The sequence below is a fragment of the Chrysemys picta genome, chromosome 8, assembly GCF_011386835.1.
Source record: "Chrysemys picta bellii isolate R12L10 chromosome 8, ASM1138683v2, whole genome shotgun sequence".
In the NCBI taxonomy this organism is placed as follows: domain Eukaryota; kingdom Metazoa; phylum Chordata; order Testudines; family Emydidae; genus Chrysemys; species Chrysemys picta.
In genome coordinates this window covers 61,180,499-61,196,139 of record NC_088798.1, presented here as the reverse complement: position 1 = coordinate 61,196,139, position 15,641 = coordinate 61,180,499, and the positions used below count along the sequence as shown (strand labels likewise).

The 15,641-nt window shown below is 43.8% G+C and overlaps 1 protein-coding gene across 8 annotated transcripts in view; it reads left to right on the top strand.

Moving 5' to 3' along the window:
- KLHL20 (kelch like family member 20) overlaps positions 1–15,641 on the top strand; it is a 47,925-nt gene that overhangs the window by 20,464 nt on the left and 11,820 nt on the right. For all 8 annotated transcript variants that reach the window (XR_010590030.1, XM_005304243.4, XM_042851254.2 and 5 more), the window contains 8 exons: positions 2,689–2,847; positions 4,092–4,186; positions 6,416–6,531; positions 7,879–8,062; positions 8,933–9,076; positions 9,458–9,591; positions 10,256–10,464; positions 12,447–12,553. Coding sequence is in view for 7 of the 8 variants with exons in the window: in XM_005304243.4 (XP_005304300.2) it covers positions 2,689–2,847; positions 4,092–4,186; positions 6,416–6,531; positions 7,879–8,062; positions 8,933–9,076; positions 9,458–9,591; positions 10,256–10,464; positions 12,447–12,553 (1,148 nt within the window). In the remaining variant the exon portion in view is untranslated. The remainder of the gene's footprint in view (positions 1–2,688; positions 2,848–4,091; positions 4,187–6,415; positions 6,532–7,878; positions 8,063–8,932; positions 9,077–9,457; positions 9,592–10,255; positions 10,465–12,446; positions 12,554–15,641) is intronic.

Here is a 15,641-nt window from a genome sequence, read left to right as displayed (position 1 = left end):
TTTAGAAAGCTGCTGCCATGATTACAACAGTATTTTTTTCTTTACTCAAAACAGTTCATATAAACTTGGAAGGGGCAGATGCTATTGTTTTTATGCCTCTATATCCATGTCCTTATCAGAGCCCTAAAAGAACTCTCTATTTTTTCATCCTCTCTCCTCCATCTCTTTCCCCATCTTATTGGGGCCACCATCCTTGCATCCATCTTCTTTCCACCTGAAGAATGGACCAGAATCCTGTGTGGAACCCAGTTACCTGGCTATTTAATAAGCCAAAATGGACTGATAAGTAATGCAAAGCGTTCCTTCCTCCACAGGGATTGCATGTACATACTTCTATCAACCTGACAGAATGAAACAAAAGATGGAATCTCCTGCCTGCCAATGTAGAGGACTAACCACTAGGCAACTAGGCAAAGTCAGTCAGTTACTTTCCACACAGTCTTTGAATTAGTCCATATACTCTACTGTGCTAACTTTCTAGTTCTGTTTATTTTTATGTATGTTGCTCCAATACATCATTAATTCCTTGGTAAAGTAGTTCTCCAAGTTTTCCATTCGTCTCAGTTTAATCTGTCCTAGTGAATCTCATGCATGTAATGTGAAATGAATCTATTAACAACTTTATTCTATGAAGGTTTGTTCCTGCATAATTTTTTTGTTCTGTTCCTGACATCTTTGCAAAGGAGAAAAAAAATCGATTGTAGGATGGACAGCTCATGCTTTTTTGTGTCAGTAGGCAAAACTCTTACCAGATATTCTATTTTAAGACATTTGTTCTGTGAGGATGAACCATGTTGTCTGTTATATATATCAAATAATCATAGCCAATACTGTAAGATAAATTCTCCTGATTACAATCAGCATGAAAACAGTAGTGTAACCCATTCAAGATCTTGTGTAAGGCTATAAGCTTTCAGTAAGGAAGCAGTCAAATAGTCTATTAATTTTAGCCAGATAATTATCTGGAAAATTGGGACAAAGGTGATGTTTAGACATTTTTAAATTATGCGATTGTTAAATTATGTATGCTAGCAAGTTGCACAGAGGTGGCAACTCAGTTGGCAGAAGCGCTAGCATTACTTTCAAGGTCTTAAAAGACCTCCCATTATTAAATAAATTGGAGAGTTACAGGATTTTGCTCCCTGCAGTGCTCTGCTACTTTTCAGACTGACACTTTGCAACTGTCAGGGCCAGCCTTAGGCACAAGCTACCGTTTGTAGGGTTGGGAGGCAGACTCGACAGACATGCTGGCAGCCCAGTTACTACCTCCTTCCCCAGCAGTGGAGGCGAGGTAGTTTGTTGACAAACTTTATCTCAGCTTCTCCTATGACCATTGGAAGCTAGTCGGATAACTGTGACCTTCGCTGCCTGCTGAGTCCCATTTAGCAACATGTGCTGTTGTGAGCATCTTGGGTATTTTCTAATACACACAATATTTTGAATCAGTTCTTCAAGTAACTAAATGGACCATGCAGCTGATCACTAGAAGAGTGGAAATCTTTGCCAAGAGAATTTATTTGTATTATGCTTAAAATCTTGCAGCCAGGAAGCTGAGCTCTTGCATGCACATTACTTACTGTGGAAGGCCAATGTTCAAGCACTTCATGTTGCTGAACCTCTTTCCCAGGTGCCGTGGTAGAAACTGGGCACACTTGTGTGGAAGATGGGTTGGCTGTCAGCAATTGTGCCATGTCCATAAGTCTGTTTTATTTAGATTGTTATACCTCTTCCATTGTCCTGCTATCTGAGTGCCTGAGCATGATATTCAGTGTGTCTTAGCTCCATAGCCACCCAGGAATGTCTGCAGCATGGCTGTGTAGTGCATTATCACTGTGCTATCATTTGGTCTGAGCATAGGAAGGAGAAGAATCGCCTAGGTCTTCTAATGGTGTCTAACGTCTTCAGAGAAACTTGCTTCTTATTTTGAGTACAGAAGAAATTATTAACATGTTTGCAGGTTGTCAGTGGCTTATATTTCATAGGAGATCAGTCCTTGGGGTTTTTCAGAGGCTCTGATTCCCTCTTAAGTGCAATGGCACTCTATCACTCTGTGTATATATTTAGAGAGAGTGAAAGAGACAGAGGTAGGATCATATGAGTCCATCTGCTGTCCTGAGACACTTTCCATTCTGCTACAAATCAACATCAGGAAGATTTTTCCTGCGTATCTACAATGGCTCTGGTAATGTGTTTTTGAGACTTTTACCTTCGGTTCTGGTTTGGATTTGTTATTACATTACAAATAAAATGTCTTTATTTTGGTGCCTCTTTCCTCTCAAATATTTATCAGCTGCAGAATATTTTTCTTTCTGTTTTATGTCTTCCACATGGCAAATGAGGAGGCTGGTTTTAAACAAGGGCTTTGCTATTCCCGAATTTTGAAACTAGATTAGTGCATTCTGTGACTTACCACTTTACAGAACTTTTATATTCCCCATTCATTTGCATTGAAATCTAAAAGTTATCTGAACTGCACTGTTGGGGTCCAATTTTGTGAAGCGCTCCAGATCTTCCACTTCCACTGACGTCAACAGAAGTGGAAGGTGCTCAGCACCTTACTGGATCTGACCAATTGGATCCTATCTAAAGGGAAGGATTTCTCCTTTAACCTTGAGGTAGAGTCCAGAAGCAGTGAGTGCTTTGAAACACTGTCCTTACCTTTTTCTTTATCACCATCTTTTTGAACAGGTGATGGAGAGTGAGGAGTTCATGCTTCTTCCAGCCAATCAGCTCATAGATATCATATCCAGTGATGAGTTGAATGTTCGCAGTGAGGAGCAGGTGTTCAATGCAGTGATGGCCTGGGTGAAGTACAGCATTCAGGAGAGGCGACCCCAGCTACCCCAGGTAACCTTGAGCATGGTTCACATGCATCTGCTTTGTACAAGGAGAGAGAGATTGGATTTTGACGGTGTAAGTAGTGGAAGTAATTCCTCTCCGGACTTCCCAGATGTGTTACAACACTCACAGTTTCCAGTCAGCTAGGCCTAAAAGTCCAGTGCCCAGGTACGTCAGTAACGGGCCCTTTAGAAATGCTTACAGATAGAAACATTAAGATTTGCTATACTGAATCGGACCCCAGGTTCATCTAGTCAATCCTGTCTTCAACAGTGGCCAGTACCAGATGCTTCAGAGGATTGTGAATGAACCCATAATGCAATTATGGAATAACCTGCCCCTAAGGGAAGTTTCTTCTTAACCCCAGGAAGTTGATTTATACCTTGAAGTCTGAGGGTTTATACTAGAGCTGGTCAGGACATTCTCGATTAAATATGCTCTTTTGTCAAAGCTAAAATTTTGCAGCGGCATTGTCTGTTTTGATAAAGTTTTTGAGGGGAAGGTTTCTGAGTTCCAGGATTCTCTGGTCAGAAATAATGAGGGAGAAAGAGAGACTCTTACTGCCCTGCTTTGCCCTTTTTGCTCTAAAAATGGACATTTCAGCACAATTGCATTTCATGAAAACTTTCAAAAGTTGTTATGAAACAGAATTGTCATCCTCCTGTCAGCTCTAGTTTATACCCTTACAACTCTTTGGACCCTTGTAGGACCATATGTTCATCTGTGTTTAATTCTGTGTTCTATTATACTTACTTCTGCATTTAAAGTGTAAGCTGTTTGTGGCATGTTTGATGTAGTTCATTTACTGTACAATGCAGTGTACACTCAAAAGGGTAAATAGATAATAAAACTGCCAGCCAAACAAGTGCTTAGGACAATATGTATAGACATCTGCAGTCTCTTTAGGATTTTCAGTCAGGTTGTTGGTTTCATCCATTAGCAGTCTCATTGGATCAGCTCTTTTAAAATCTGATGTTGTCCTGCTGGATGACTACTTTGGCTTATTGAAATTGCAAAGGTGCTATAGACAAAAAGCTGCATTGAGCCAGAGTGTCATGGTCTGAATTGCTACTGGGATTGTTATTACACTCCTATTGCTAATCTTTCTGTCCTTGTGACTGCATTATAACTTAATTGGATCACAAAGCATGTGGAAGCAAATTAGCTAATGTTGCTCTCTATTTGAAACTGTTCCCTCCATCTGTAAGGTGACAAGTGCGTTGCCTTTAATTGTGTTCTGTTTTGTCTCATAGGTGCTACAACATGTCCGTCTGCCACTACTCAGTCCCAAGTTCCTGGTGGGTACAGTCGGCTCAGATCCACTCATTAAAAGTGACGAAGAATGCAGGTAAGTCCCGGTGGAAAGAGTGAAACTGAACAGTGCACGTCTATGAATTTCACTTCATATGGGTGCCTTATCTGTGTTTGCGCTCCAAAAATATTGTGATTTGTCAGTGGTAAAACTAAGGTGATACTAACCAGTTTCCTTTTCTGGGATTGGGTAGAGGGGAGATAGAAGAAAGCACTGCATTGCAAGTATGTATTTATTTGAGTAGACGTTGCAATGTACCCTCAAAGGAGTTTTTTTTAATCAATATTTTGGTGGGAGAGAGAGCTTTGGGTAGGCAATTTACCTTTCTGATAAATCACCCTTCCCAAGATGGCCTGTTTTTCCTATCACTTTGGCTGTTAAGCCAGGTGCCTTAGTTACCAGGAATCCCACTGAGCACTGCTCAGAGGAAGCCATATTCTAAACAACCTAAAATAGCTTTTCTGTATCTGAAAATGTCGTGACTTTAATGGCCTGTGTAGCCAGGGGTTCCCAAACTTTTTTCCCTGAAGTCCACCCTTCAGCTGCAATAGGCACTGCGACCCACTATTAATACTTCTTGGGAAAAATTATAAATTTTAATTATTACATACATATAAACTACAACACTATACACAATGTGCATGTTTCCTTTTCATTTTAAAGTAAACAATTATAGAAATCCCAAGCAATATGCACTCAAAGAAATGCTTCAAGATCTTTGAAACCAAACAGCTCTGGTAAAACTACACTTCACTTTAAAAAAATTTTGAGAGCAAAATTCGGCATTCAAACAGGGAAAACGCAATGTATAAATGTACAATGTATAAAACTGAACAATAAGCAACACAACAATGTTAACAAAATTGTTAAAAAATGTGTTGTTTGTTGATTTTAAAACAACATAGTTGTCCAACTTTGAACACTATATTGTGTTTTCAATTTTTTTTAGTGTAAAATCTGAATTTCTGTGCTGTGTAAGTAAAGACCCAACCATACTCTCTACTAACTAGAAAAGAATAAAACATTGTAAATAAAAACATAAAATGACAATTATATTATAACACACTGAGGCAACAGGTACTCATCTGATCTGGTAAAGGAGAATCCAAACTTCAAATATGTGTCGTCAGATTTTCTTACCACTTCCTTTATTTTTTTGGCTGGCTCATTTTGTGTAGCTGTAGATGGTCTGGGACTTCCAGTATCTTCTCCGTCAGAGCATCCTTCTCATTTTCTAAAAATAAATCTATCCATGTCAGATTGAAATACTGCTTGACATTTTTTACAGTTGTAAATGGTGAACTGTGTGTACATTACTAGGTTACCTTGCAGTGAAATGCACCATTGTACTCACGAAAATTAAACTTGACATATTGCAGCTTGTTTTTAAAATAAATAAATATTTTTTCTATATTTTGTCCAACATACACAGCTCAAAACATTACATTTATATAGCTTTTACTTAGATTACATGAGTCACATGAAGTTAAATAGTTACTAAGAGATTGGCTGGAGAATGCAGTTTTGCTGGCAGACCACCCAAAACTGTGTTGTGGCCCACCTTTGGGCCCTAGCCCACAGTTTTGGAACTCCTGACTATACCAACCCTCCTGGAACTAGAAGAGAATGCTAGGACTATGGGGAAGCTGCAACTCTCCTTTACAGTGGCATAAAGCTCCCCTTTCTAATGCTGCAGGCTCATGAGATATCAGACTTTGAAGCTCTGGTGTTTTTATATACAGAAAATTGTCACTCATGTAGCACTAATTGTTCCTTTCCTGGTCTTTGGACAGGTATAATACTTTGGTGTTGGAGAAGTTCAATTTTTGTGAGGAGAAGGTGGAAGCTTTTTTCTGGCAGGTTATTTAAAATAAAATTTTAAAAAAGCTGATTGAAGTTGCTCAGGGTTTTGGAGTGTTAGAATTATTTGCAAGGTGATGGGTAAGAGGGTGGGTGGGTGAGCTAGTTAAAGCTGAATGATGAAATTTTTATCATCTGGATACCGCTTCCATCTATTAGTATTGTGTGTGAGGCTTTTAGCAATAGATGTCTTATGAATACCTAAGAGAGGTTATATATAATTATTATATATTATTATATATATATAATATTACATAAAGTCATGCATGTTCTGTTTAGTATGGCAATAACTGGAACGTGATTGGTGATGGCTGCTATTTTTAGGGATGGCATGTCCCAAATAGTACTTCCTGAAAAATGCCACTGTCATCCAGACATTTAGAATAAATGTTTTCTCTTGCACAGGGACCTGGTGGATGAAGCTAAGAACTACCTGTTGTTGCCCCAAGAGCGGCCGCTGATGCAGGGACCAAGAACTCGACCACGCAAACCCATCCGTTGTGGAGAAGTGCTCTTTGCAGGTGTGTACCGTGCCTGCAACTTCAGCTGTGAGCTCCAAGTTGAAATGCTCTGTTTCAATCGGGTTACCATATCTCATAAATAAAAAAAGAGGACCCTCCACGGGCCCTAGCCCCACCCCAACTCCGCCCCTTCCCCACCCTAACTCCGCCCCCCCTCCTTCCTTCCACTCCCAGCCAGGGGGAAAGGGCTGCCCCAGTGCTACCGGCTTCAGGGTTTGCCGGGCAGCCCCCAGACCCTGCGCCCCCAGCCGGCGCTTCCCCAGCGCAGCTGGAGCCCGGGAGGGGAAGCGCCCAGCCGGGGGCGCAGGGTCTGGAGGCTGCCCAGCAAACCGTGAAGCCGGTAGCGCTCGGGCTTTGGGCAGCCCCTATGCCTCCGGACCCTACGCCCCCAGCCGGGCACTTCCGCTCCCAGGCTCCAGCGGCACAGGGTCCGGAGGCACGGGGGCTGCCCGAAGCCGGTAGTGCTCGGGCAGCCCGGCTCTTAAACAGAGTCGGGGAGGAGCAGAGCCGCCATTTTCCCGGACATGTTCGGCTTTTTGGCAATTCCCCCCGGATGGAGGTTTGACTGCCGAAAAGCCGGACATGTCCGGGAAAAAGAGGACGTATGGTAACCCTAGTTTCAAAGTTAGTCCATATGGCCAACCCTAACTATCAGACCTTCAGAAATGACATTTTATGTTACCCATCCCACACTTTCAGTTAACCTTCACTTTCTTCTTGTCTTGCATTGTCTTTGGGCTTGTCTACACTTACCGGTGATCAATGCATGGCGATTGATGCATCAACGGTCGATTAAGCGAGTCTTCACTAGACCCACTAAATCAACCGCAGATCACTCTCCCGTCGACTCCTGTACTCCACCGGATCGAGAAGAGTAAGGGGAGTCGACGGGAGAGCATCTCCCATCGACAACGTGTAGTGTGGACCCCGTGGTAAGTAGATCTAAGCTACGTCAATTTGAGTTACTCTAGTCACGTAACTCAAATTGCGTAGTTTAGATCGAATTTCCCCTGTAGTGTAGGCAAGGCCTTTGTCTTGCAAAATGGGTTTCTGGTCTATGATTAGGGCTCCCAGGCACTGTGGTAGCACTCATAATAATACATGCTGAAACACTTGACTTTCAATGGGACTTGTGCTCCTAAACTTATGTAGGCACTTCTGAAAATCCCATCCTGTTTTCTTATTGACAGTCCTCTGAGTGAATAATTCTGAGACTGTCTTCTTGGGATACTGTGTAAGAAGCATCTGTGGGCAGAAGATGTAGATAGATTATTTGTTGTAGACACATATACAGTGTGTGAGTTTGATGTACTCGCCTGACACTGTTTCTTGTGTTGATTCCCGCAGTGGGAGGCTGGTGTAGTGGGGACGCAATTTCCAGTGTGGAGCGCTATGACCCTCAAACCAATGAGTGGCGGATGGTGGCTTCCATGAGCAAAAGGCGCTGTGGAGTTGGAGTCAGTGTTCTGGATGACCTCCTGTATGCTGTGGGAGGCCATGATGGTTCTTCTTACCTTAACAGTGTAGAAAGGTAGGTCTCCAGCAGATCATTGCAGAGTTAACATGCGTTCAAAACATGGTGTTATCTGTGATAAGGGTGTCCATTTTGCTGTCTGTGTTGATCACATGCTGAACAGTTGAAATACTACATCTATACTATCTACATTTCCTGCTCCAGTACATAAGCTAATATGTGGCAGTGATTACCAGCCTTTTTGACATCTGTATCAATGTTATATTAAACTAAGACATCAGACATAGCAGGATGTAGCCTTGTTCCCTAACTTAATGGTAATCTGAGTCTGATTACTCTGCTCTGAGCTCTATATAAGGCATAGCCTTTGACATGTAAAGGAGTAGGGAAAGGAAGTGTAAGAGTGGGCCTGGCTGTAGTTTCTGATGGGCATGGCTTTTGCAAACTTCCTTACATATGCATTCCGACTGGCTTGTTTTTTTAGTGTTGCTCATGAAGGTGAGCCTGCAAGCATATATTTACTTGTAAGGTGCGGAAAACTATCCAGACATTCTTTTCTGGGCTTGGTAAATAGAGAATTATGTGAACCTTGGAAATACATACAAGGGAGGAGGAATGGAGGTCAGAATTGGGCCTTTGAAACCTTCAGTGATTTAAAGTAAAATACAGTGGAACCAGCTTTTAATGAAGTCAGTAACTTTTCCAAGAATGACTTCATGCTAAGATGAGGTTTTACTGCAACCGGAATTGCAGTTTGCACTACATAGTGCATTGGAACAATTCAGGACTTTCATCCTTCTTCTTTATAGTTTCCCTCTGAATTCAGGGTAGGCAAGTTCCACTGTACCACTAGTCCCAAACCACAGGGGAGTCGGAGATTTCCATAGATAAGCAGTTCAGACTTGAATTATTTGACACACTTTTTAGATATGACCCAAAGACGAATCAGTGGAGCAGTGATGTGGCTCCCACCAGCACCTGCAGGACCAGTGTTGGAGTGGCAGTTCTCGGGGGATACCTGTATGCTGTTGGTGGCCAGGATGGCGTCTCTTGTCTCAACATTGTGGAAAGGTATTAAAAATAAGGAAGCGGGAGGGGAGGAGAAGGAAAGATCTTATAAGAAGATGCAATTGGTGCACATGAGTTTGAAAGGAGGCAACAAATGCTGAGTGGGTTTGTTAGTGATTGTATTTGAAGGTGGATGTTTTTAGTTTAACCTGAATTCCAGCAAACAGCAACTGTCTGCCTAGGTGCCACAACGTGCATATCCTGAACCTCTTTTAGAGGCTAAAACCAGAATAGACGTGTTAGTATTACCCCACCTGAATGTGGAACTGTCAGAACTACTGCTCCCCACAGATTCCTTTGGTTGCTTGGTGCAGCTCCCAAGGAAAACAGGGCCTGATGTGTATATTTGAAAGCTCAACTGGTCTCTGCTTTTTCTTGTGGCAGGTATGATCCAAAAGAAAACAAATGGACTCGGGTGGCTTCCATGAGCACCAGGCGCTTAGGAGTGGCAGTGGCTGTGTTAGGGGGCTTTCTCTATGCTGTGGGAGGCTCCGATGGGACGTCGCCTCTCAATACAGGTATGTCACTTCTCCATACTGCACTGCAACCAGTATCTTCCATGGTCCCGTTCTTTTACCCATAAGCCTTCCCCAGACAGCTGGTAAATATTTTGTGGTCTGTTTTCTGAGTGAGTTCCTCACTTGAAGTTGATTTTGCTATACATTAGTACTGTCCCCATCCTCCTAAACCACTGATAGCTGGTTATATATTTGTGTGTCTGCTTATCACTAGGATGTTGCAATAGGCAGTTACTTTGTGCATTTTCTTAGCATTTGCCTACCAAGAGCCAGTGCATCATCTCTGCAATATCTCTGGTCTTCACTGGCTTGGGCAACAGGATACTTACTGGAGGTCACTCTGTCACAAGTGTAGATGGCAGTACAGACCAGTTGTAGCTTCACCAGATTGTCATTCTTCAGCTGAGGTGCAATAAATGACTGAACATCTGGCATTCCTGTCTTTGTTAGACTGGGGTTGGGGAGAGGAGGAGGAATAGCAAGCCTCTAGAGAAAGCAGGGAGAAGCAGTGTGGATGGTGACAAACTGACACAATGTGTTTCTGGTGTGGGGAGGAAATGTTGTGTCTTCACAGTCTGATCCGTGTTATGGCTACAAGCACAGAGTCACTAATAGAAGGGCATTAGATGGTGTCCAAAGATTTGTAATGTGACTTTCTCCACAGTGGAGCGCTACAATCCCCAAGAGAACCGCTGGCACACAATAGCTCCCATGGGGACTAGACGGAAGCACCTGGGCTGTGCAGTATACCAGGACATGATCTATGCTGTGGGAGGCCGAGATGATACCACAGAGCTCAGCAGTGCCGAGAGATACAACCCCAGAACCAACCAGTGGTCTCCTGTGGTGGCCATGACATCACGGCGGAGCGGCGTGAGTTCTGCTTCATTTGCCAGCTTGTGCTGTGCTTAGCTATTCAGCTGGAGCATAGGGAGGGCTCTGTTCTTTTCTTGCTTCTTTCACTTTTCCTGCATCTTAACCCCCTTCTAAGAGGGAAATGTTTGTAAAAAGGCAAAGCACATTGCCCAGAAGGAAGTACAAGGTGTAGCAATATGAGCTTCCTATGCTGCAAGGGGTGAGTGGGTGAAGACGACAACTTTTTAATACAACTGAGAAGGGGAAATTTTTTTAGGCTGCTTTTTTCCATAAGAGTTTTGACAACTAGCACTGAGTCACGAGCACTTAATTCTGAAGCAGGGAATTCTTGAGTGTACTACATCAGTAAGTAGCCATAACCTCCCCCCCGCCCTCCCAATAGCAGCAGAATCCATTAGAGAAAAGAACATGCCATTAAACACACAGGCCCTGTCCTACTGTGCGTTTTGGAGGAATTAGCAAACAGACTGGAGAGCTATCATGTTCATCTTGCCACCCAGACAAACTGGACTTTATGATGAATGGTCACTTACACCAAAAATCACACCACTCTCAGGTTGCTTCCAGTCCCAAGAAACCAGTCACTTACCTCAAATCAGTTGGTACCCTAGATCTTATACCAAAGACAATGCCTGTAACCATTCCTGTAATAAACTATCTAAAGGTTTATTAATTAGGAAAAAGGAATAAGAGAGTTATTTACAGGTTAAAGCAAGCAAACATATACACACAAATGACTTGCCATCTAAATCCTAAGAGTGATTGAATTGACAGACCACTACAACTCTAAGTGTCTTTCAGGGCAGCCCCTGGGGATCTCTGGCTTCAGTTTAGAGTCTCTGGCCCTTCAGAGTTCAAATAGCCAAAACACTGGAAAATTTCCCTGTGGCTTTGTTTTATTTCTTTCATTCATTCAGCTTCCAAGGCCACAGGATGAGCTTTCTTGCATGTAGCATTTCCCAGGTATGATAGGGCCATTAACCAATCCTTTGTATTGCAATATTCCTTGATGGCCTGTCTGACTTTGGTACTCCTTCTGGATGGATGGGGAGAACGATTCCCATGGCTAAGTTCATAAATTCAGAGCAAACATTTTCAAAGTTATAAAGCAAAATGTACATATTTTCTTATAGTATGGAATACAGACATTATAAGTGTGTTTAATGCATGCAGCAACTTACAAGCATTTCATAGAATCTGAACACTAAAGTCTTTAAGACTAATACCTGTTTTAAGCAAAACTAACATACAGGTGATCTGGTCTGGTCTCCAGCTACGAGGTTGTCAGTTCTTTACTAATGCCTGCAGCCTGGGCAAGAGCTGGCATCTGGCCTGCCAGCATCACAGTGAGGTCCTCGGAGCCTGGGGCTGGAGGATCCTACTGTTCGCTCTGGGATCAGTGTAGTACAACCCCGGTTGCTTATTGTGTGATGAAGGTCTTGTTCATTCTAACCCTTGCTGTTTTTACTCTCCCAGTCCCTGGGCATGAACTTGAATGTATCATTTGTGCTATCTGATGAGCTGAACCAGTCTTGAGAGCAATGACATTTAAATCACTTGTAAAACCAACATACTGCTGATGAGAATCCAACACAATTGCCAATGCACGAAGCAGCAAAACACATTTTTTGTCTTCTCTGACAGTGTGGGAAAGCTCTAATCTTTTTTTTTTCGGTTAACTCTCCTCAGCATCCCAGGGAAGTAGCCATGTGTTTTGAGGGAATCTGTACTGAAATGTTCTAGTTGAATATGATTTTATGCTAGGTTTTATGAATCTGTATTTTAACAGAAATACTAAAATACAATTGTCCCTTCTCTACCCCTACTGCCTCCAGGAACGTGTGTGCTGTGTACTGACATCTTCCCAAGGCTTGACTGCTGATTAATGAATGGTCTTTTATTGAAGTGTTTTTCTTGTGAGACAAGCCTTCAGGACCTGCAATGAAGCAGGAATAATATCTGGGGGGGTTGTTTTCTAGGTTGGCCTTGCAGTAGTGAATGGACAGCTAATGGCAGTGGGAGGCTTTGATGGCACAACGTACTTGAAGACCATTGAAGTGTTTGATCCTGATGCTAACACATGGAGGTAACCTTTAAATTCATGAAACAGTGACATTGCAAATCTTAGGCACACCTGCTTAAATTATGCTTCCCAGCAGAGTAGAGATGCCTCATCTTACTGGAAGTCTGGTTGATGGAGGTGACCACTGTAACCCTTTGTGTGACTTGGCTGGTTTGTTTGAAAGTGAAACCAACAGAGGGAGCAGGCAATGTGATCCAGCATGTCACATGACTAACCTCCCATTTCCAGTGTGAGAGAGAGAATCACTTTCTGAATAACTGAGAGGTGGAGAAACTGTGTTTCTCTGCCACCCATATGCGCCTGGAGTGTGTTTCAGAATAGAAAGGAAATGGAGACATTGACCACTCATAATGCTGTCACTTTAGTGCTGATAGACTGTATCAGTAGCAGTGAAGTCTCACTGCACAGCCATTTCCTAAAGAGAGGTAGCAAACCTCTACGTAAGTGTTGGGCTTTCACCAAAATAATCCATATCTGAATGGTCTGTAGTGCTGCTGTGTTCCAATATGTGTCTTGCCCATTGCTCCTCCATACGTCTGACCAGAGGAGTAACAGCCATTTTGGAAATAGCTCCCTGTGGTGAGGGCCGGCAGCTTCCTTTTTCAAAACTGCAGTAGCTGTGCTTGAAGTCCCCTCTACCATCTTCATTTTGAATATAATAGAGGTGATTCTACTATAGTGCCTTATACTTAAGGACCCCAAAGACCTTTGCCCACTTTAGTGAATTTAAGCCTCACAGCACCATTAGGAAGTAGGGATTTGATTTGCCATCATACAGCTGGGGAAACTGAGGTCCAGAGAAGGTGAGTGACTTAGTCAGTTACATAGTGAGCCATTGGCACACACTGTATTAGAACCTAGACCTCCTAATCTCAAATACTGTGTTTTGGCACCTTTTTTGTAGACTAATCTGGAGATCTGTGTGTGTACATGTGTTTGTACATACGTGTGTGTGTGTGTGTATGTACACATGCATTGAGCCATGTCTGCTCAGTTTACCAACAAAAATAACCATGTACCTTAGCTGTTGCAGCTTAAAGATACAGAAAGCAGAACAGAATTCAGTGTGCTCCTTTGGGGCTATTTAGGCTTCACAGTGCTATGCTCTGATTCCAGAATCTCTTTAGATGGGGATCTATTGTATGAAGCAGAGGAGTTTGAGTATATGGAGTTCTGTTAAATCTGCAGTTAGAAAAATCTTGTTTTGATCTTTAAACTAAGCAGGTCTGATATGAAACCACTGGTGGGAAATATGTATTGAACAGAGAGAGGCTGTTTTTCCAGAATCACTTTTCTGACGATAACTGCACTTGAAAACAATGGTTCGTACATTAATCTAATCAGTGTAGCGTTTCAGACTCCTATTTATATCCTTGAAAGGGATTTGATGCCTTAGAAATCTGTCAGAGTGCAGGGAATAGGAAGAAATTAATGTCCTTGTCCTATTGAGCTGGCCTGAACTAGTATATTACCCTTTCATGCTGAGATTTTCCTATGTAGTGTCGGAGGCACTTCTCTCAGTTAAGTACTTTTGTGTGATGATGCCTCTGTACAGCTCAGAAAGCCAGCCCAGTGGGGAGCAGTATATACTTAATATTCCTGAGGGAATTTTGCACCAAAAAATTAAAAATTCTGTGCCAAAAAATATTCTGCACACATTTTAAAATTCTGCAAAATTCTACAAATTTTGTCAATAAATAAATGTGGAGGCTCCAGCATTGCAATGGAGAGCACAGGCCACTGGCTGCACAGAGGTGGGAGATCACCTCCAGCCATCTCCCCGACCCCACCCCTCGGGACACAGACTTGATGGAGAGGCTACACCCAACCGTGACACGGCGCAAGGGCTGGGCTTGCCACAGAAATGCCCCGGGGCCCTGCCCCTCCACACCAGGCACACCGGGTGTGGGCAGGCAGGCTCAGCCTGGCAGGATCCAAGTGTGAGGAGGGATCCAGGTGTGGGATGAGAGGGTTCTGTGTGGGGCAGTCAGGGTACGGGTGGCTCAGTGGCGGGTCTGGCTGCGAGAGGATTCTGGATGCACGGGGGCTCGTTGCAGGATTCCAGGTGCAGGGGCAATGGGACTCTGCAGGGGGGTCCAGATGAAGGTGGTTGGGGCTCAACAGGGGAATCTGGGTGAGGGGGGATGGGGCTTGGCATGGAGGTCCAGGTGCTGGTGGGGTGGGGGTCTGGGTGCAGGGGGCTTGTCAGGATGGGGCTTGGAGTGTGGGGAGCTCACCGGGGGGATGGGGGTGGTCTGGGTTAAGGGGGTTGATGTTCAGTGCGGGGGGTCTGACTGTAGGAGGTGAGGCTCAACAGGGTGGGGTTTCAGGTGTGTGGGGGTCTGGATATGCAGGGGTCCGGATGCACAGGGATTGGGCAGACAGCGGAGTTCCCCATAAAGTGATCCCTCCCCCCAGTGCTGAGGAGCGATGGGGGGAGGGTGTGGAGCTTCCTGCAGACGGGGGAGGTTCTGGGGGTGGGTCTGACCTGGCCCAGGCCGCTCCTTTCAGGGGAAGAGCAAGTCCTGTCCACCCCAGCCCAGCCGGAACTAGCAGCTGAGCCTGGTGCAGCCCAGCCCCGCCTTCCCCGCACCCCTACGTCCCATGCAGTGATTTACCTCTCTGCCATCTGCTCCAGGTGCCCAAAACACTGCGCCCGCATTGCTGGGGTGGGGCGCATGACCGCTCTTGTGGCTTCCCTTTGCTTCCCCTTCAGAAAGTCCTTTTTCCGTAAGGAAGCAAAGAAATCTGTGGGGGACATGAATTCTGTGCCTGCGCAGTGGTGCACAATTCCCCCAGGAGTAACTTAATTCTGCCTTTTAACCGAATGGTGACAGCCACTCTCCCTGGCAGGAGTGGTTGGACATATAGTATGGAGAGCTAGCCAAAGCATGTGTTTGTAGCTAATATAGGTAGCTATTGAAGATACTAGCTTGTTTGTTACCGGCACTGAATTGAATAAAGCTGGTGATGTCTCCTATCATCTTGCCTCTCTTTATTGGCTGCGGTTCTTCTTGCTGTGTGAATTTTTTTCTCCTATGTGTGGAGCACCACTGGGAAATCCTTGATATGCAATCTGGGGTTAATAGGT